The sequence below is a fragment of the Acanthisitta chloris genome, unplaced genomic scaffold (assembly GCF_000695815.1).
Source record: "Acanthisitta chloris isolate BGI_N310 unplaced genomic scaffold, ASM69581v1 scaffold20432, whole genome shotgun sequence".
In the NCBI taxonomy this organism is placed as follows: domain Eukaryota; kingdom Metazoa; phylum Chordata; class Aves; order Passeriformes; family Acanthisittidae; genus Acanthisitta; species Acanthisitta chloris.
Window position 1 is genome coordinate 118,354 of NW_008663005.1, and position 22,735 is coordinate 141,088.

The following is a 22,735-nucleotide window of genomic DNA, read 5'->3' on the forward strand; positions in this document are numbered from 1 at the left end:
GAGGTCACCCCTGAGCCTCTTCTCCAGGCTGACCAAGCCCAACTCCCTCAGCCCTTGCCCATGTGCTCTAGCCCTTTGCTGCCCTCGTTGCCCTTGGCTGGACTCAGACAGAATCATGTTCAATGCTCTCTTATTAATTCTCACAATAGACAATGAAACAAAACATTCCTGTAACTCTATTGATAAGTCTCAAAAACACTTTGTGGGAAAAGGCTGATTAACATGTGGGATAAACAGATAAAATGTTTTAATATTATCTATACAGAGCAAGATGCTGCATCTTCTGAAACAGGTCCCACCTTCAGAAGAACATCAGTAACTTCAGTGCATCTTGGAAGACCAAATTAGCACAAAGAGAAGAAATAGAAATTATTCAATGCTGGTAATTGAGGATACAAAATGTTGTACTGTTGGCAGATCTCTCAGCCAGAGCAAAAGCAGTACAGCAAGTAGGTGTAAAACACCTGTGTGAAGAGGCAAAAAATGCTGTGTGATGGGGAAAGGATAAGAAGGAATGGGCTTGACCTGACCTGCAGGAAGAGACGTTTAGGATAGGCACCAGGAAAAACCTTCTCACAGCAAGGACTAGTCAGGCTACCCATGGCAGCTGGAGAGTTTCACTGTTTGAATCATGTTTTAAAGCTAGTTCAGAGGCAGCTAAGGGGTTAGGTACAACATGTTCTGCTTTTGGGGTCATAGAATCATAGAATTTAAGGGTTGGAATGGACCTCAGAGACCATCTAGTCCCAACCCCCTGTCCTGGGCAGGGACACCTCCCACTAGATCAGGTTGGTCAAGGCCTCATCCATGGCTACACAAGCACTTTCAAGAAGGCAGTGAGTATTCCTTGGGGTACAAAGAGAAGAGCAATTCTAAACTAGGAAACACAATAAGCATAAGCCAATTATATTTAATCATAACTTTAATTTTTCTGTTAGCTAAATGCATTCAAAATATTTGTGAATGATAATTAAAAAGAGAAATATTAACTGAAAATTATATGCCTCTTTTCCACTAATAGTTGAGTAATCTATTTCGTAAGTAACCAAATTCTGTAGACTTGGATTTTGGCTGTTCAGATCACAAAGCCAAGTGCTGCTGTGGCATCACCCAACTTGCACAGATGGTAAGTCTGGAGAAATGTTCTATGAAATAACCAGCTGTTGGAACGTTGCCACAGAGAAAAGATTTTCTTCCTAGCTCCAACTCCAGCTGCTTTGTCAAGAACTAAGCGATATTCTGACCAAAGACCTTTGATATAGACAGCTGGCAGTTAATTAACACAGAAAATTACAACTGCCATAAAATGAAAAGGAGATTAGGATTTATAAAAACGCTATTAATACACAGAACTGGCCATAGAAAACTCCTGCTAAACATCTTCTAACCTGAACCCAAACCTGATCATTCATTTTCACGTCTCCATAGGACACAGTGGTGCAGACAACTGTTCCTTTGCGAAATGACCTCTCCAATTAAATGTACAGCTTTCTTTTATGCAGGAAGTTGTGCTGGAATCTCTGGAATTATCTGCAGCTCGAGTCATGTTTATATCTAGCTGCTTACAGAATGGTGACCCCTTGGTAGCTTACTCAAAGGAATGGCATTCATGACTGCTGAAAAGAATCTCAGCTATCTGCTGTCTCCATGCATAAAGCAGTTTCTCCTGGAGTTGGGCAATGTCTTATTCTAAACAAGAGGAAGCAATAACACTTTGCTTTCTCCACCTGAAATCCCATCCCTGATGTCATTTCATTTTGAAAGTCTAATAAGCCTTTAAAAACCTGTATTCACTGCTTTATTTTACTTCCAAATGCACGACTAAAATCCACCTTTCAAACAGGCACAAACCAAATGACACTGAAATAGGAAATCAAGGACATCACTACCAAGACCAGGCCTCAGGAAATCTCTGACCCAGGAGACAAGGGAAAAAGAATGGTGGAAGGAAGACTTTCCCTTGGCAGAGGGTTGGGTTAGAGATCACCTAGACAAACTTGACACCTACAAGTCCACGGGCTCTGGTGAGATGAATCCATGAGTGCTGAGGGAGCTGACAGACACCATGGCCAGGCCACTCATGATTACTGCTGAAAGGTCACAGAGACCAGGGGAGGTATCTGAGGACTGGAAGAAAGACAACAGGCTGTCCATGAGTCAACAGTGTGTCCTTGTGGCCAAGGCCAATAGTATCCTGGGACGCATTAGGAAGGACATTGCCAGCAGGTCGAGGGATGTGATCCTGCCTCTCTGCTCAGCCCTGGTAAGGCCTCACCTGGAGTGTTGTGTCCAGTTCGGGGCCCCCCTGTTCAAGAAAGGTAAGGAACTACTGGAGAGAGTCCAGGGGAGGGCAACAAAGATGATAAGGGGACTGCAGCATCTCTTTGATGAGGAAAGGCTGAGGGAGCTGAGCCTGTTCAGCCTTGAGAAGAGACAACTGAGAGGGACCTCATCAATATGCATGAGTATCTGAAGGGAGGGTGCCAAGAGGATGCAGCCAGGTTCTTCTCAGTGGTGCCAAAAAGGCTTCAGAAAGAACAGACTACGCTGATCCCATTTTTCCCTAAGCGGAGGGCAAAATGCACTAGAACAGAAAGGAAAGAGCAGGTTCAGGAGGAAGTGTGGAGTCAAGGAAATATGTAAGGGAAAGAAGCAAGCAAGCACTTGCTTTGGCCATCATCAGTCTGAAAAAGAATGCGAATGGTTGTTGAATTTCTGGAAGAAACAGACAAGAAGACATGGAGGTCTTAATGCAAAGCCTACAAAACACTGGTTGTGCTGTGCATGCTCTGTGCTGAAGCATTTTTCTACAGGCTGTGGAAACATAGCTAAGGTGAAAATGTGTCAGAATACGTCCAGTAACTCATCCCTTTAATTTCAGCCAGTCAACTGAAAGTAACGATAATGACCAAATTAGTGCTTATATCTCACATTCACTTTTCCTTCTCATCAATTAAATGAGTGTTTAATACTTACCATACATGAAAGGCTGTTGTGTAACCTATATTACAGCAGCACTAAAAGTTATGGAGCTCATTATTCTGTATGTAATTACTGCATGCATTATGGCCTAACTTACCATCACGGGTCACCTCTATGACATAGAGTCCTTCTTCTGAACCGATGGCTATCCTATCTCGATCTAAACCAAGAGGGGGGAAAAAAAGGCATTAATTCAGCTATACTTAATCTCATCTCTAAACCAGACTTTGCTTTGAACAGCTGAAATTTCTGGACAAACAGATTTTCAGTAGCAAATCAATTTTGCTGCAGTTCCCAGTCTGCCAAAAGCACCAACCTTAATTTTGTTTTCTGCTTTTATTGTTCTTGGTTTGGTGGATGAGGAAATCTGAGTATCATTGCAAGATTAATATTTCCCCCCCATTATTAAATCCTATCAAGGAATGCAGCTGAGGAATTTATTTCAAGCCCATCTAAAAGCTCCAACAACCTTCACACACTTATAAAAGTTTAACCAAACATACCTACAATAGCAGCAGCTAAACTGGCTTTAATAAGAGGCAGTGTACTGTCATAGGCTTCTTGTGGAATATGCACAACCTGGTTCCTCAGTCTATTTTTGTGCAGGATGGACTGCAACCCTTCTAGAATTCCAACCCACTTTCTCTTCTCGTTCTCATTTTCCGTCAGGATCAGTAGAGAACAAGACTTTGAAGGCAAACCTAAGAGAGAAGCTGTCACCTTTTAACAGCCAAAGAAAGGGAAATTAGTTAGAGTGATAAAAGCCCTTTTAGTCACACAAAACTGTGAAAATAAAATACACTTTTTCAGAACAATATGGGGCACACACAACATAGCTAATATGACCAGAGTGCTTCAGAAAACCCCAAACAACCAAAACAACAACACTGCACAAGCCACAGTGGTTATATTTAAAAGTATTCAGTCTTGCTTAATCATTCTGAATCCTAAAATATGGACAAGGAATGGCAGTAAAAGGCTCCTACCTAGTCTGAACTGGAATTTCAGTACCACACCATAGCTTGTCCTGATCCCTCTCCCACTGCCTAACAGGTTTGAATAACTCACTCAAAGTGACACACATGCTTTCTGAGCTAGATGCATTTAAACCCCAAGACATTGCTATGCTCATTTCTAGATTTTGATTTTGCTACTTAATCTTCAAAATATTTGTCCAGGGGGAAGAGGACATCCTATCTGCATTCAAAGCTCTGGAGGAAAACAATGTTTGAGACTGAAGTCTGTGTTCTCCTATGTATCTATGTTAAAACATAATCACTATGGCTTCATTTAATTTATAGGAAAAACATCCTACAGATCTCAAAGCAGAATGAATTCTAACCAGAAAAACTATCCATGGACTTCTGCTGCCTGAAGTATGCACTTACTGATTCTTAATCTTAGTTTTTTGTCCTGTATGGAGAGACTGAAGGGTTTGAGGTCATGGGAACTACATTTGCAACCACAGCCAGCCAGTATCAGCCCTCACCACAGATTTTTAGAGCAACAATAGCTAAACAGAAAAAAGTAATCAAAGGTGTAAAAGTGCAGATCTGAATGCTGTAACATGGGCCTACAGCTGACATGCCTTGGTAAGAAAATCATCACAAAGATGCATCATGTGGTTGTGCAACACACACTTCCTAAAAGAGTGAATTAAACAGTAACACTCATCTTGAAGATAAAATATATCTGAAAATAAACCTGAGACAATAGGATGTCAAAGAGAAAACTCCAGAAGTAAGAAGAAAGTGAAGGGAGGTAAGAAAAGAACCAAGTAGTCTGCAGTTGCTCATAGCTCTAATTACTCTGCATTGAGCTTTGTTCATATCTAAACTGTAACTAAGCATTAATATTTTAAAGACAGATGGAGGCATAATGGGTAATATTTCTAAGTCAGAAAACAAAACAAAACCAGATTCTAGCTATGGTTTTCCCTTTGAAGTGTCACCATGTATTAGTCCTCAGTCTTTTGTAGGTGGTGTCAAATGCAGAAACATTGTGAGGAGTTGGTCATAATATACCTTGCATTATTCATCATGCAAAAACCCAGTATTTGCTGGGACACTCGAGGCATCTTAACTCAAACTCATGTACTCCACTACATTCTCTCTTAAACTGTTAGCACAAACGCATAGCAACAGCAGTGTCTGAGAGCCAGGACAGCCTAATATCCAGCTTTGTCTGAGACAAGTTCTTCCCCTTCTTGAATTCATGGAGGGTCAGAGGTAGCAATATTTTGGTGTTTGGCAGCATTCTGGTATTGATTTCTGCTGGTAGAAGATCCAAAAGAAATGAAAATCTGTCTTTGGTGAGACACCAATATCATCACGTGTTGTGCAGCGACACACGTGAAAGCAGGATCAGATTTTTACACAGATGACGTGAAGAAACAGTTTTAACCATTGTATAGAAGCTGTTCTGTGTCATGTCAGCAAGATTTAAATCTAGAATTAAGTCAAATTGAGAAAAGAGAGTCTCACATCAGATATTAGTGGTTTCCAGTTTGAGAAATTCCGTCTTTGGAAGGAGGAGATAGAAGTGAGGTGACTTCAGCAGCCTCTCTCTGGTTTTAGGGTATCTAAAAGGAAATACTCACACACCAGGCTTCCACCTAACTCATCAGGTCTCTTTAGTAGGGGAAAATCTGACTAAACCAAGGGAGATCACAGAATCATAGAATCAACTGGATTAGAAAAGACTTCCAAGGTCATCAAGTACAACCCTACCGTGGTCATTAGACCATGGCACTAAGTGCCACATCCAGTCTCAGCTTGAAAACCTCCAGGGATGGTGAATCCACCACCTCCCTGGGCAGCACATTCCAATGCCTGAGCACTCTCTCCCTAAAAAATCTCTTCCTAATATCCAACCTAACCCTCCCCTGGCAGAGCTCGAGTTTGTGCCCTCTTGTCCTCCTGCTTTTAACAGCAGGAACTTTTAACAGTTCCTACTGCTATAAACTAAATATGGGATTCGGATTACACATATCAAATAATACACCATGCCATAACATGTATCAAAGAGGGTATTATAACTCAGCTAATTATTTTCTCTTATTTTAATTTTCCTACTCTACATAAACATGAAGTGAAGCAAACTGAAATTTCAAATGATTTTTTAAATAGAAGATAATACATAGCAAACTAGGTTCAGTGAGTAAGAGCTTCAGACTATTTCTGTTACAGCATCAGTTCCTATAGCCAAAGGTAAGAAAATAAAAACAAAATCTGGTAATACCAATGGAAGAATAGACAAAATGTACTGAATTATAATAAAGAAAATTAAAAAAGCCAAACTTTATACAGAAGGAAGCGGCAAAAGAAGGAGAATTTTGTTCTTTACATCAGTTAGAGAAGTACCATATTGTTCTTCTACACATTTCAGCACCCTTTGTAAATTCTTACACTTCTGCATAACTTAAGCAATGTTAAATATGGATAACATATGTCACTATCACAAACCAGTGGTATTTCACTTGTATTTTCTAGAAGAGCAATTTGGTAGCCATACCCTGAATATGCAAGGGATGTCTTTACGAGTTGCATGTATTACATCCGATGCTAGGACAGAGCTCACACAGAAATCTTCATCTCTGGGAAGAAAGGGAGCAAGAGAATCACATACAAGCACATACTAACATCATGCAGCAAAATCTAATTTGATGTCACCACTGTCTCAACAGGCTGCAATCTCCTAACACTGCACAGAGGTCACAACTGCTGCTTCGTTATGCTCTATCCATCCTTGACCCAACCAACTCACAAGCTTCAGTTATGTTTCTACAGCATTCAGGAAGTGTAACCCAGTCCACCTGAAGTTGACTGGGGTGGCTTTGTGTAGTTTTGGTGTACCAACCACACCTATTCTACAATTAGAAGCAAGAATATTGCTCTTCCAGCCCAGCAGACACATTAGAAATGAATAACTCATACCTCAATGTGTAGCAAGAGAGGGGCCTTTGGAAAAAAAGAAAAATCACATAAAAAGCTCTTGGCAACATAATTATAGTTTGTGGGATTCAAATAAGGCTTTTCAAAACAGCTAGATTTTATTCTTTATTACAGTAAAATAAACAGACATCAGAACAACTTTTGCATTTCACAGTGCTCCACCCCAGAGGGTTTGTCCACACAAGCCTTTGCAAACTAGATTTGACCAAGCTGATCACCATAATTGCCAATTTTAGTGCAAAGATGACACTAATGCCTGAAACTTGCCCATGCTAGAATTCATATCTGTGGGGGTTAACATCTATTAAAAACATCGAAGAATCCCCAGGAGACAGCCTCAAAGAGGCAGCCACATTAAGGAGATAAAGCATGGGACAGTTGGTGCAATATCTGGCTGAGGTGCTTCAAGCAATGCACTGATGTGAAGGCTATTTGCAGTATTTCCATGTTTCTGCTCCCTCTTCCAGAGAGGGCTGACACTGGCAGCTCTCAGACGCTGAGTGTGAGAACAGCACAGCACTACTGGTGTAACCCTGTGGTACTACTGCCTGGGAAAAACAGGAATCAAGGTTCCTGTGAATGTAAACTTTCAATGCAACAGAGACACAAAGGTGCTGTAACATTCAAAGGTATTACACCTTCTCGATATCTCCATAAACTGAAAGAAGAAACCTTCTGAGCTACTCTGATCAATGAAAGTCTCAGATCTTTAGCAGACAGGTCCAGTGATTCAAATCGCTCTCCATGAAATAACAGCTCCTGTGAGAAGGCAGGGTCAGAGCCACTTGCAGTGTAAAGTAGTTGGTGGTTTTCTGCTGACTGCTTCAGTTTTGCTGATATTCCTGAAATTACTGGCTATGGGATGATCTATGACTCAGTGTTGAGGTTAGAGGGCACAGGAAAAGCAATCTACCAAAGTACATTTGCTTTCCACAGGTGCACAGGGAATCCTAGGAAGAAGCATGCTAATGCTGTAAATATTGGTGATTGCACTATAAGTGACTTAAGGGACTTCTTGTTGAGCCACCTCACTCAGCCTAAATTTAGCTGCAGTCTGTATACAAAACACATGTATCTTCTTAGACCAGAGGTCTCATAATCCTATATTTTCTTGTGTACTATAAATAAATACTCCTGTTAGGAAAAATATATAGTGAGGATTTCTACTCTGCCATAATAATACAAACCTGAGATCCAAGACTTGACTTGCCACAACTCCAGGCTGGGTGGACTTTCCTTCAGGCACATCATATAAGAAGAGTTTGCAGTCACAGACAACTGCATAAGCTCTCTGCCACCCTTTCTTAACTCCTGTAGGCTTTGGGACCTGTGTATAAATAACTGATTGCTTATTGAATGTAAGCACATGCAGTAGACACAGAAGGAAGGACATTTAGAAAAGCTTATACTTAGATCAATGGAATTAGAACACGTTCTCCTTGCCCTTCAAAATAGTATGAAAAATGTCAAGCAATCAAGCAATCATTTTTCCTCTCGAGTTCAATGACTCCCTGTTACAGTTTAATAAATGTATCAGGTAGTATTAGACTTGTATAATCCGCAGATGCTAAAATGGTAGGAGAGTTTACTTTTTATATTAGGCTTACATCAACAATGACAGAAATTCTTCCTTAAACCATCCTTTATTTTTCCCCCCGCTGCTTATGAACATTGCAGCTACAAATTTACTTCAGCTCTTGTAGTAAAACCAAACATTTCTCCCACATCTAAAGCTATGAAGGTTAAGTAAGTTACATAGATGGCACACAGAGCCTTAAGGCTCTAGCACTATTTAGGAGCTCTGTTTAAACATCCTTAGAGGTTCCAAGATGCATAGCTAGAAGGGAAGTGTGGTATTGCTCTCTTGCCCAAGAACAAAAGACTTACCTTGACATAACCTTTATAGGCAGTTCCTATTCCTCTTTGCACATCTACTCCGAGAGGCCTTTTGGCTTGCTCAGGGGGTATAGGGCAGACCTGAGGTGCACTATCCTTGCAGGAAACATGGCATGCAAATGAACACACTAAGTACAAAAGAGAAAACTCACAGTGAAATGCATGTATGAGTCAATCAGAACAGGTGATTAATGTAGCCTACCTTTTTGCTCAGCAAATTAATTAATCACACTGCAACTGGCAGTCAAATACTGCAATAGCTCACTATGCTGAAGGAGTGAACACACCTAGGTATTGTGTGAGACTCTCCAAAGTGCTTCTGTTTCCTCCCTTAAGCCTACTACATCCATAAAGGGCAGGAACCGAGTCCACATTTCAAGGCAACTTAGGAAGCATTTTCCAAAAGGAAAAGAAGTCGGGCAGCTTTGCTGCAGATAAGCACCAACTAACCCAGTCACAGCAGGAGAGGGGCAGGACACTGTGGACTATCCTGTGCTTCCTCTCAGCCATGTTCTCAGAAGTGGGCAGCCAGCAGACAGCCTAGGTACATCTACTCCTGTAGTTATGAAGTGTCAAAGGGTTCCAGAAAACCTGGAAACAGGCTGCTACAGCCACAGGCTGGGCAACAAACCTCCTCCTGGTGATGCCTGAGGGAAGAGACAGGAGAGAGGGCAGCCCAGCACAGGCTGCCTGGATTGTTCTCTGAGCTCCAGTCTGCTCCCAGGAGGACAGGGGTTACCATAAAGTCATACATGCAAAATACTCTAGGTGCTCCCCAAGACCAGGTGATAAATTGAGCTCTCAGGAGGCACTGTAATTATTTGGGAATATCAAGGCATAAGGACAGGGAAAACCCACAGGATACAGTCAGTTCCACAGGCCCCTGGAAGTATTGCTGTATTTTACCATAGTCTCCAGCATTAAAAAGAAGAGGAATTGGGAAAAGCAAGCAATTAGGAATGGAACATGGCAAAGTTTTGTTCTGCTGGAGTCATCTCTATTCTTATGTCAATGTGATTCTAGTTTTTTTTCCATAGCTATCAAGTTCTGCTGTAGAATAGGCAAACTGGAAAGCTAATGATGCAGAGCTTAATCAAAATACATGAGAGGAATAAAAAAAGAGTGAAGCTGATATCTACACTTAGGGAAAAAGACAGTTTCAAGCTTGCAGGAAGAGATGCAAAACAGGAGTTCAGAACTGTCAGCAACAAGAGACAAAAGGCAGCCCCAGGGCTTGTGCTGGCAGAGTGATAGGTCCTCCCAGGGAAGAACTGCCACCAGATCTGCCAGGAAACAAAGCCCTGAAGGGCAGATGAGGCAACCTGAATGTGATACTGAGGGCGTCAGTGGAGAGGGTGTCACTATCAAGAACTAAGCTGGGCACAGAAATACAATCAGGTTATTTATACTTGCAGTGTCTTCAACAGATTTGTGGACTGTTTAACTGAGTTCATGTGTCTAATGAAGATACAATGAGTATTTTCAAATAAAAACACCCCCATATACTCAAACATGGAATTCACTAGTGACACATGCATCAGAGAAGGCATTTTAAGTAAAACTAATGGACAGCAAGGCAGCACCAGGAGAAATAACCCAGCAAAATGGTCCTCCCAACACACAGGGTTATGATCAGATTAGCACAAAACAGACATCATCAGAGTCACGTTATCAGATCACTCCTGTAGTCTTCTCTCCTACAGCAACAGAAACCAGCCCTTCCTTCTCCACCCCCTCCCTCACACTGCACCAGCACTAATGGTGCCAGAATTAATTAGTAATATGAAAGGAAGCCATACTTCATCATCCATCATCATCATACTTCTTACAGGGACTTTAGAGGTGTGACGATAATGCAAAAGAAAGGAGAACCATTCAGTGGCAGCCACCCCCCTCTTTCTTCCCCTCCCCAGAGAAAGGGTTGCCTTAAAATACATTATGTTTGTGATACTTTTTAAGGGACTTGCAGAAAAACATGCGGAGTTTCACTGACTCACCATCACAGGCATAACCTTGTCGAACTAATCCCACCATCAGAGAGGTGCAATGACTACACTGGGTAGGGCTTGTGAACGACTTGATATTGAACTGGTGAGCTTTAGGCTGAAAGATACATTCAGGATAAAAAATAACTTCATTTTCTGGACTTTTGCAATGCAAACACCTCCCTTCACCACCCCCCAGTAGACCAGTGTGTACATTATATAAAACCTGGGATTCTTTTTAAGTATGTGCAGCTTGTAAAAGGTGCTGCAAGATAACAGTCACAGTTTTATTTCCAACTGCATAAGACACTCAAACCCAAACCTACAACCAGGTCTGGAGAAGGGACTGAGGAGAGAGCACATGGCTGGATACAACTTCCTCAGGGAAGGAAGTGCAGGAACAGCACTGACCTCTTCTCTCTGGCCACCATGGACTGGACCCAGGGAATGGGCTGAAGTTGTGTCAGGGGAGGGTTAGGCTGGAGATTAGCAACTGGTTCTTCTTCCCCCAGAGGTGTTTGGGCACTGAACAGCTCCCCAGGGCAGTGTCACAGCCCCAAGGCTGACAGAGCTCCAGAGGTGTTTGGCCAATGCTCTCAGGCACAGGGTGTGATTGTCAGGGATGTCTGTGCAGGGCAGGAGTTGGACTGGATGGTCCTCAAGGGTCTCTTCCAACTCTGATCATTCTGTGAACTACTTTTTGTCATCCCTCCCAACAAAACCCAACCCACTGATATGCATTTGGAAACATCTGATTAAAAACACAGACCTAACAAACAAACACGTGACAAACCCAAACAGGACAAGAACAAACACAAAGGGCTAATTTATAAACTCTATTTCTTCCTTTGTTCTTTAGAATAAGGTTAGCACAGTCCCCCTACCTTTGGTACAGCTAGAGAAATGGACTGAATGGTGGGGGAAGGAGCAGCAGGCATCCTCTGAAGCCGAATTGGTTCCTGAATCACAAGAAATTGTAATTGAGCAAAATAAGGCTTCAAGAATTTGCTTCAGGATCGGGGTGGCAAAGCTTCTTGCTTTCTGATTTTTTGTGTCTTTTTTTTTTTTTTTTAGGAATTACCAAAAATTCAATCGCTGTAAACATTGCCATTGTGATTTAACAGCAGCAGATTGTGATTTGAAGCACTCACAGGAAAGCCTGCATACTAACAAACAAGCAGCAATACAGAAAACATGCGAAAATGAGGTACATCAACATACATAAAGCCAGTGAAAAGGGTTCATTTGCAACTGTCCTCAAAGCAGGTGCAATTAACACTGAGACATTGCAAATAAGCAGCATTCAATCCTGTTGCTTCACAGTGAATGCTGCAATATGTATTTATAGTGAGCAAGACAGACTTTCTAGGGAATTGCTCTCCAGGGTAAAATAACAGCTCTTACTTCTTGTTGTTGCTCTGCAGTTACAACTGAAGTAGATGGTGAAACTTCTGACTTGGGACCCTGCATTTCCTGCTCACTAATAGAACTGGTCTGCAAAAGCAACAGCAAACGTGTTAGATTAGATGCCACATGTCTGATGAAGTGTTCTCACATCCACGAAAGGGAAACAAAGAACAGTGCTGATCTCTATATGAAGTACACAGACACCTAACGACCTTCCACTCTGGAAAAAATCTTTCCTCAAAAACAAACCCTGCCACCTGATGGAAAAGCTGGAAGTACTGAAATTGCCAAATAAACAGCATAAAGGCTGTAAGAGTTGTCTTCTCCCAGCAAGGCTGTGTCTAATTTCCTGCATACAGGTATGGAAAGATGTTTGAGAAGCCTGGCAATCACCTCTCAAATAGCTGATTTCTCATGGTAGTTTACCACACTGAAATTTTTCTAGCACACAGCAAGTCTTGCCACCAGAAAAATTCCTAGAGTAGTACTACTCAGACTTCTAAGAAGCTGTTTAATAAATGGTTGGCGTCTGTCATGAAAGGAATCATGTCTACTTAATCACATATTTCAGTAAAATTTAAAGCATACAAGCCATCTATTAATTTCGCACTTAAATTAGCAACTACTAATTGCCAGCACAAGGGGGAAGTATGCTACAATTCCAGAGCTAAAGCAGCTGGGTGTGGAAGTAGGATTCTGTATTACTGTACTCTGAGGACATCATGAAAACCATGATTAACAAACATCAGATTAGACTTCACATCAATGATGCAATTAGCACTAAAGGCAACAAGTAATGAATCACTCACTTCCCAGCCAGTTTAGACAGGAAGACAGCTCGAGTTCAATTAGCTCACTAAATATGCTCAGATATTGGTTATTTTTGTTTTGTTACAAATTGACTGGTAGGGCTGGGCCATTTAAGACCAAATTGCACCATTAGGTAATAGGAATGATTTCAAAATGTGAAGTGGGATTCAGCTTTAGCCAGATAGATAAACTATAAAACAGTGAGCCTCTGAAGAGGTTTAGTGGATTAAGTCACAGAGAAATGAAGGAAGCAAAATATCTAGTTTTAGAGGGCCATTTTTACTATGACAGGTCACAACAAAATAAGGACACAGAACTACTAGCAAAAACTTACTTCTTCCCAAAAGGCTAGCAGAGAAGATGTAGACGAAGAAGAAACAGAATCCTTTGTTGTAACAGATATGAGGGATAAAAACGATCACTTATCACCCACAGAAGAACTTCAGATAGAATATTACTTGGCTAGCTAAATAAAATATTCTATATGGCCAAATGATATTTATTCAGACTAACTTAACCCAGAGCAGATGACACAAACTATCTTTTTAAGTACATGTGCAAAAAACCCTGTTAATGTAAGTCACTAAGCACAGTCACAGCAATTTTAATGGAACTCATCAGAAAATGCCATCTGCACTTCCATAGGGATTGTGTATTTATTTCAGAACCTGTGGAATGGAACCTTCATTAGTTCTGTGCTTGATATTCTACAGGTTACAGGTTTAAGTATATCTGCTACTTTTTAAAGCAATGTTTTAAAACACCAAGGTCAGTAGATAAAAGTTACAGTTGATAGCATTAAATCATGTTTCTCTCTTCCCTCCACCTCACACAGCACATTTTGCTGCTTCAGCAAGAACAGCCAGTGTGGACATTTTGTGGCTGGGAACAGCACATACACAATTGTTTGCAGATATCACTGCACGCCCATAGGCTTTTTATTTTTAGCACCAGTGACAATTCAAAAAACACTAAGAGAGAATACACATCTCAGATAGAAAATCTAACTAGACTGATGAGGTTTTAACCTGAGCCCCTTTAGCAGATTATTCTTTCCAGTTCAAGCTCTTGGTTTTATCCTAAACTGCCTATGCTTTGCAAAATATAATGCAAAAAACATCCAGAAAAATCTTCATGGATCAACAGTTCATGAAGTAAGGAAATGTGATTCAATGTTGCATTTAACAGCTGCTTCCTCAGGGAACCCACAAATCATCTCAAGTGAAACGCCTACTTGGAGCTGTGATTTGTATGATTAGTTTTCTAAGGATCACAGGGTGTGTCATGATAAACTTATTACACCAACATCTGTGGGCCCTCTGATTGTCTTCCCAGCTCCTTCTGCTCTAACCACTCCATGAAGAACTGGAGCCAACAGTTTTACATATCTGTTTAAACACTCCTTGAACTGTGTGAACACTTTGCCTGGTAATAACTAGCACCTTCCCACTGCAAAGCAGTTAATCCCTCATTTGTAACAGGGTGCCCCAGCTTTTCCAAAAAAAAAAAAAACCCCAGAATATTTAGCCAAATGTTTGAGATTAACCTCAACAAAGAAGCCAGAATGAGAACTAAATTAATGTGACCTTCTGAGGATATTTCCCAAAGGTGCCAGCTTCCCTACAAAATGCCAAGCAATCTGATATCTACTGGGCATCCAATTCTGTGCCACATTGACTTGGCTAATATGCCAAATCCAAACGTGCCATGTAGTGTCTAAGAGTTACTTTTACATAAGCAAAATATACTTCGGTTATCACATTTTTATAGATATTATGATGCAGCAACTCACTCTGAAAGTCAAATCACGTGCAAGAGGAGAAGTGTTGAAATATTCAAAAATGGAATCTTGAAAGTCTGGAAGTTTGAGACCTAAAAGCAAAAGCAGAACAGGCTTGGCTAAGACGCAACATCACAGGTGGTGTTAGAACTCTGTGAAAACGCAGTAACTTTAATTACCTGAATCTGTTCGGTATTTTTCTTCCAGTTTTTTCTTCAAACCTTCCATCTCTTCCAACAGTTCTCTGTTTTTCGCTTCTGATTCCTTTAATTTACTGAAGTGACACAACGTGATCAAAATACAATCTGAAATGTCTCACAGGCAGGGATGCCAGGGCACAAGGTTGGTAATTTCTGGGCCTACATGTCATAGTTTTGAGAAATGCCTTTTTTTTTGTGGGGGTTTTTTTTTTTTTAGGAGCTTTGGTTTTTTAAAGGATTCTTTGACTTTTCACCTGAATAGGCACCTCACTACTTGACTAGCTAAAGCTGTACTTGAGATTTCTGTTATCAGTGCAGGTATCTGCCTAAAAAAATTATTCCAACAGCAGTTTGACTTTTACTTTCCAAGACTATGTCTACTCTCCAGCAAGTCTAAGAAACAAGTACTGAATTTGCTTTGAATTTGCTCTTAAGGCATTTCTCTTCCTCAGATGCTCAAGATTTGTATCTTACTTGAAGAAATTTTTACAGTTCTCATTTGACAGTGCAAGAGCAGTGTAGTCTATGCAATGGGATATCCCATGCACAAGGCACTACTTAAAGAAAGCTTCTACTATTCTAACCAGCAGTTTAGAGCAGTACATTGGAACCCAAACAGAACCAAAGCCCTTATTACCTTTCAAAAGATATGTTTGCATCTTTAACTTTCCGTAGCTCTTCTTGAACTAGTTGTTTGGCACGAATTTCTGCATCAAGGGCAGACTGTAATTCCAGCCTAGCTGACATGTCCAACTTCTGACTGCGTCTCACTTTCCAAAGTGGATCCTGTTGTAGTAAGTTACTGAATATTAGTATCAACTGTTTAATGATATTTCTGTTCTTGTCCAAAGACATAAATTAGCTTTTAGATTAGTTCAGAGAATACTCCTTTCATTAGTTATGGACAGTTAACCTGCTGCTTGAAAAATCAGTCAATAGTCAGACTTCATTACACAAAAAAAGTGAGGAGCAATTTTAATGTTGGTTTAACATTTAAAACAATATTTAGGTCTAGATCACATGTTGCATGAGGAAGGGCTGAGGGAGTTGGGTTTGTTCAGCCTGGAGAAGAGGCTCAGGGGTGACCTCATGGCTCTCTGCAACTCCCTGCCAGGGTTGGAGAGAAAGGATAGAGGGAATGGCCTTGAGCTGAGCCAGGGCAGAGTCAGATTGGATGTGAGGAGAAATGTTTTCCCTGGGAGGGTGTTGAAGCACTGGGATATTGCCCAGGGAGGTGGTGCAGTCACCATCCCTGGAGGTGTTTAAGGGGGGTCTGGATCTGACACTGGAGGATCTGGTTTAGGGTTTGGGGGTTCAAGCAGTGACAGGTTAATGGTTGGACTTGATGATCTTAGAGGTCTCCTCCAACCTTGATGGTTCTATGCTTGAAACCAAAATGCCAGATCACTGAGCATGGAAGTCAAACTGAGAGAATCCACCAAAACCAGCTAGTTTTCACTATCCAGTCTAGAAAAGAGTCTAAAACTTGCACAGTGACATAATAAACTTTCCAAGATGAGATAAATGTCAATATTTAATGTAAAACATACTGATATAAAACCTATGAAGAGCGGAAAACCATTTAAAAAAACCCCACAACTCCGGGTATTAAGATACCCAAGATACCTACAACCTTAGCCTAAGCAATTCTTATGCTTGATAAGCATCATATGCTGTATGTCTGCACACACCATGCAGTTCCACCCTACTACCCCGAACAGCTAATATTCTGAGCTTTTCTAGGCATTTTTCAGTGTGGACCACATTTCTGATACACCCTAGTGAATACCTCTCTAGACACACATGAACCTGCAAATAACAGTCATGAAAATGAGGCATCTTTTATGTTGAGAAGTAATTGCCTTAGATCAGGTTCCACAGAAGTTACAAAACCAGTTGCAGTAGAAAGAACAGACAGAGTCCTTTACTCTAGCAGCAGCCAAGATGAAAATGCCAAGTTGATTTGATCCAATCTTTCTTCCTAGTAAACCTCTCAACATTATAATCATCTCTTGATGATGTAAGGCAAATGTTAGCTCAGAGAAGTCATAACCTGCTCTATTCTCTCCTATTGATAGGTTTGGAAGGGGTGGGTGACTTCCGTGTAACCCAGGGGAGATGGACTCTGCATGGCTGTGCTGACTGGACTTGCTAGGGATGCTGGCTGCCATGCCAAGTTGCAAATGCCTCTCCCTTTTCTTATGCAGGTCTTCTTGTCTTTGAAACCATACTCCTTTAAGAGAGCTCTTTCATTTTGCAGATTTTTTTTGGGAATTCGTGTTACTACTGTGTGGGAAAATTATGGCATAAGGTCTCATTGCTCTGCATGTACATAAAGCTACATACTCCCAGTGTGTCCCTAGTTTGTACCAGTAAGAAATACAGTTATCAACCAGCTAATACTAGTTCACAAAGAAAACTGTTATCTCACTGTAACAGCAACTGAAATTATTCACTTGCATCTAATATGGTGAGGTACATTTCCCCTTTCATGATTTAAGTTACAATTTCTTCTTTCCTCTGTACTGCTTAAAGCAGTTTGTGATGGTAGATATTAGTATGAAGAAATCACCCCCTGTAATTACCAAATTCTGATCAGATGACCTAGTTGTATTTTGCAAGCAATAGATAAAAACTAGAAAGCAGAGCAGTAGATTTATTAGAAAACAATTCTGATTATGTACAGGTAACCAAAACTAAGATGTAGCTTCTCAGACATCCCCAAGAACAGTCTAAATGTTTGTGATTCTCTTACCAGTGTTCGTGACCCCAGACTGGAACTCCTCAATGATTCTAGTTCTTCTGTCATCTTGGAAGCTAATGCTTGGAGATAGCCACGAGCATCCTTCTCATCACTCACCCTGTTGGGTAATTACAAAAACCTGTAACTCAGCAGCTTCATGGCTCACAGCACCCAATTCTGTACCACCAAATTATCAGAGTGTCTGCACCGCATTTAGGGACATAACAGAAACGGACAGAGCAGGGAAAACTCTCCCAGCAACAGAAAACTGAATACATCTTAGATTGCCTGCTCGAGATTTTGTCTTTTATCTGATTCTCTTGATTGTGGCAGTTGCTAAGGAAACCGAAGTTTCCCTTTTGCCATCAGCAACAGCTCTGCAAAGATTCACTGTTATAGTCTGGAACATGATCTGCACATTACTTGCTCAATTTTTATTAGGGATGCCATCCAGTCCTCCTTGTCTGGCATGCTGAAATAGCTGCACACAGCTTGCTAAAACAGCTAATTGTAGAGGGAAGAACAGACCTGTGAGACACTGTCCCAGGTTGCCCAGGGAGGCTGTGTCTGCCCCAACCCTGGCAGTGTTCACAGCCAGGTTGGCTGAGCCTTGAGCAACCTGCTCTGGTGGGAGGTGTCCCTGCCCAGGGCAGGGGTTGGGGCTGGATGATCCCTAAGGTCCATTCCAACCCTTAAATTCTATGATTCTATGAATGAAGTGCAACTGCTTCTCTAGTACATCTAAGTGAAGTTCTAGATGTTAACATCGATCTTTCAAATCATCTTCCTGAATGAATTTATCAAGATATTCCAAACTGGATGACTTAAGGATCACTTCAGCGACTGAAGAAAGACAATACCAAAACTCTCCTTTGTCCTTAATGGCATCTGACAATTTCACTTGTCATTACAGCTCAGCAATAGTGGAAAGAGGAAGAGAAAGTTAACCAACTCACAGAACTACCATGTTTCTGCTGCTCTCACACACAGAGCAAGGGCCTGGCTATACACTAAAAACCAAAGCACCAGTATTACAAAAGTTGGAAGTTGCCATATCTAGATGTCTGAACAGCACATACCACTGAATAATTTCTGCAATCTGAGCTTCCCAGTGAGCAACAGATTCCTTCTTGGCTGCTAGATCTTGGAGCTCATCTTCTAGCTGTCTGTTCTGTGCTGTTAGTTTGTCCACAAAGGAGCAGAGCTGAAACAAAAGATTAGTTTCACTTGTGACTGATGTCAGTTTCAGGCTTTTTACACCTAGAGAATCTGAACAAACAAGACCACCCTGGGCTATGAGGGAGTTCTAACACAGAGCAAAGAACTAGAAGAGGTTCTTGTTTTGTAGAACTGTCAGTTCACCCAAAATAATCCAAAACAAAGGAAAAGAAAATGCAAGTGTGGAGGTCACAGAGGGGAATGAGGTTTAACTGTAAGCCACCAGGAAGGCAGGCAGTCAAAGCTTCACTCTGTGCAGCCTTCATGAAGTAATCAGAGGGTAGTGTCCTCTGAGCTTTGGGAATCAATCCCACAAAGAGCTAAAGCTACTTCGCAGCCAAATCTTGGACATTTATATGGCGAACACATAGTGTTTTATTCAGACACCACCTGAAAATTCACAGATCCTGCTTTGATCAATGAGCAGACTGCTTAAACATCAGAAGGTAATGCAATAAGGATTATATTTTGCTTTAAAATGTTTCCTGAAATACTTACCCTCTCATTTTCTGTTGTTAGCTTTTTGTTATCTTCTAAGAGCAGAGATCTTTCACGCTCGTATTTCTCTTTCATTGATCCTACTGCTTCCTCCATTTCACTGTGCCTAAGGAGATGGACAAGAAATAGAAACATTTATACTGTAACTGAACTTATATACTGGGATTTTCAAAAGGGAATCAACAGAGTTAAGGTGAAATACAAGCCAGTACAGGCAACTATGCCATGCAACACAACACACAAACTCAAAAGAATCCACAGTGAAGGAATCATGCCCAAAAACTCACCTCTCTCGCTTTGTTTTCTCTAATTTATCCTTTAATATCATGATCTCTTTCTGTAGTGCAAGCTGATGGCTCTCTGAATCATGGACTTCCTTTTTCACATTCTTTACTTCCAAAACATGGGATGCTTCTCGTCGGACCAACTCCTCTTCATAAAACAAGATTTTCTTTTCCAGCTCAGACTTGATCTTGGAAAGCTCCTGCTGATGTTCTAGGGTGGCACCAGCTGCACGGCCTCCCTGCTTCAGCTGTGGAAGAAGAAGAGAAACCATCAGGAAGAGATTTCATATTTTGGGAATATTCTTCAAAGTCAGAATTGTCCAGCTCATGTCAGTTTGGAAAATTTATTATTTGGGCACAGAGTGATGCAAAAGGTGCTGTCTCCAAGCATTAAGCCCCAAAAGTGACTGCTCTGTGACATGGCCCTAATAAGGGTCTGTCCTGCCACGGCTGCAGGGAGATGACAGAGGGAATGGCCTTGAGCTGAGCCAGGGCAGAGTCAGATTGGATGTGAGGAGAAATGTTTTCCCGGGGAGGGGGTTGAGGCACTGGGATATTGCCCAGGGACGTGGTGGAGTCACCATCCCTGGAGGTGTTGAAGAGGTGTCTGGATCTGACACTGGAGGATCTGGTTTAGGGTTTAGGGGTTCCAGCAGTGACAGGTTAATTGTTGGACTCGATGATCTTAGAGGTCTCCTCCAGTCTTGATGGTTCTATGACTCTATGACAAGGGGTTAAAATGCATTATAAAGATAACAGATTTGGACCATGTTGGTTTAGTATCTGGCTAGAATTTATATAAACTAGGCATTTTCAAGATCTTAGTATCCAATGATTAAAATCTTTCAAGCCAAAAAAGGCAAACAAATCTCAATGGGTTAGGTCAGGTTGCTAGTAACACTGTAGTTTTTAAGTCTCCCACTGGTATCTACAGTTGAGTAAGCAAAACAATTGCAGCTCCTGGGTCATGAGTAAATATTTGCCAAAAAACATGTAACCTTTAGAGCTTCCAGTTCATTTTCCAGCTGTTTGGAGAAGACTTCGCTGTGCTCACGAAGTTTGCGTTCTTTTGATGCTTCTGCTACCACTTCTTCAAGTTGGGCTTCCAGCTGCAACGAGCAATTTTAGGTCACTTCAACACGAGAGAACACTATCTGCATCATTCATTTCCTTCCCTCCATATGGACTAGCAGCAAGTTTTGCTTATTTCTATTTTAAGCTACACCACTCTAACAATCATCTCGGAATGTCATGGTAATTGTTTTGCCTTCAGTGATCCAGGCACCCATCTGTCTCATGCAGCACAATGATTACTTCATGACTCTTTGTACTGACATGAACTACATCAAGTCCATTCAGGGATAACTGCACAGCTTCTAGCAAAACTCAGAGAAGGAAATGGCACTAGGAAGTCACTGCAGCTGTGAAAGAAGAGTCTCCCACATTTACGGATCAGCTCCATGCCTCAGTATCTAGTAAGACAGCTTAAAAATCTCAACCTTTGAGCCAAATTGCTGCAAAATACTTCAAATACAAACACTCAACATTTTTACCTTGCAATTATGGAACAAAATGAGCTTGATAATCCATTATTGACTGCAGAAAGCTTATCAGAATGACAATTCAGATTCAGTGGCAACTAAGACAACTGCTGCAGTTCAATAAATAGTGGCAGTTTCAAAAACTGACAGGAAGAGTAAGATTTGTTTTGCTGTGTTCAAACTAAACTAGCAAAGTTGTTTTTAAAAGGGTTGTATTTAGAACTGTGGGACAAGATAATGAACTTACAGACTATGTTGTGAAGAGAAGATTGATACAGCTGTTATGAAAGGGAGAACAGAAGAACTTTTAAGAACAAAGACAGGAGATTTTAAAGCTCTGCATGGAAGTTATCTAACAGAATAAGCAACAACACTTGAATGCCTGCTGCACTCTGCTCTAGAGATGAGATGCCACAGCTCTTTGCCAGTTCCCAGTTAACTACCACATCTTATTCATGGATAAAAGCCTGAGAAACTTCATCTCTTGCTACATTTTCATAGACTGCCCTTCAATTTGCTAGAAGCTTTCCAGCAATGTTTATAAAGCTCTTGATTTTCTCTTCTACACTTCACCCAGAGAATACATAAAAAATGATGATTTCTCAGTGATTAAAACACTCTGGATTAACCATAGCAGCTGTTTCTTATGCCCTCTCCTGGTTATCCACTTCGTCTTATGTAAAACTATAAATTGCCTAGAACACTGATTGGAAATTAACTTGCCTAAAGATATTACAGACACTCTTAAAATGCCTAGCCACAGAGGAAGGAAACCCACATATTTAGTCAGTATCACTATCCCTCCCTTCAGCTGAAGAGAAAAATTCAGCTGAAAAACCCAACAAAGTTAGAATATTCCATCCTCAAAAGACATGGAGACACTAAACTTTCTAGGTTTTGAGTTGACTGCAAGTCAGAGACTACAAGAATTGAAACACAAGAACTAATGTAACTAACAGTCCCAGCTTATTAGCTCTTGTGTTTTGATTCTTGTAGACTGACTCAAGCTGGGCATACAACAAGAAGAGTTTCTTGCAGATTCAAATCAGCCTGAGTAAAAAGTGAAAAAAAAAACCCAAAAAACCCCTGAAGACACTCTCAACTTTTCAAGACAAGCACACAGGAGATAAGCAGCAGCTGAAACATGTGGCTGTGAGCTACTTGACCAAGCTACCTCTTTCCTTATCTTCTCTGATTTCCGGACGTCCTGCCGCAGCGCATCAATTTTCTGCAGGCTCAGTTCCACCTCCTCCTCCTTGTCGCGGAGCTGCCGCGAGAGCTTCTGCTTCTGAGAGCGCAGGTCTCCCATCCTCTCACTCAGCTCAGAGAACTCCTGCACAGCCAGCTTCCTTTGCTGGTGGGCATCCCTCAGCTCCTTGGATTGCATCTTTAGCCTCTCTGAGGTTTCTACAAGTTGCTGGTTTAGATTAAAAAAAAC

General features: G+C 41.2%; 1 protein-coding gene across 1 annotated transcript in view; it reads right to left on the reverse strand.

The window, feature by feature from the left end:
- The window catches only part of CDC42BPB (CDC42 binding protein kinase beta (DMPK-like)), a 66,481-nt gene that overhangs the window by 8,968 nt on the left and 34,778 nt on the right, over positions 1-22,735 (reverse strand). Inside the window, exons 12-28 of the mRNA XM_009070803.1 lie at positions 22,472-22,714; positions 20,755-20,865; positions 19,760-20,004; positions 19,473-19,578; positions 18,836-18,960; positions 17,769-17,874; positions 15,651-15,799; positions 14,993-15,087; positions 14,826-14,905; positions 12,212-12,310; positions 11,701-11,775; positions 10,829-10,934; positions 8,823-8,959; positions 8,123-8,262; positions 6,496-6,577; positions 3,486-3,702; positions 3,080-3,142 (exon numbers count right to left, since the gene is read on the reverse strand). Coding sequence (XP_009069051.1) covers positions 3,080-3,142; positions 3,486-3,702; positions 6,496-6,577; positions 8,123-8,262; positions 8,823-8,959; positions 10,829-10,934; positions 11,701-11,775; positions 12,212-12,310; positions 14,826-14,905; positions 14,993-15,087; positions 15,651-15,799; positions 17,769-17,874; positions 18,836-18,960; positions 19,473-19,578; positions 19,760-20,004; positions 20,755-20,865; positions 22,472-22,714 — 2,179 coding nt within the window. The remainder of the gene's footprint in view (positions 1-3,079; positions 3,143-3,485; positions 3,703-6,495; positions 6,578-8,122; positions 8,263-8,822; positions 8,960-10,828; positions 10,935-11,700; positions 11,776-12,211; positions 12,311-14,825; positions 14,906-14,992; positions 15,088-15,650; positions 15,800-17,768; positions 17,875-18,835; positions 18,961-19,472; positions 19,579-19,759; positions 20,005-20,754; positions 20,866-22,471; positions 22,715-22,735) is intronic.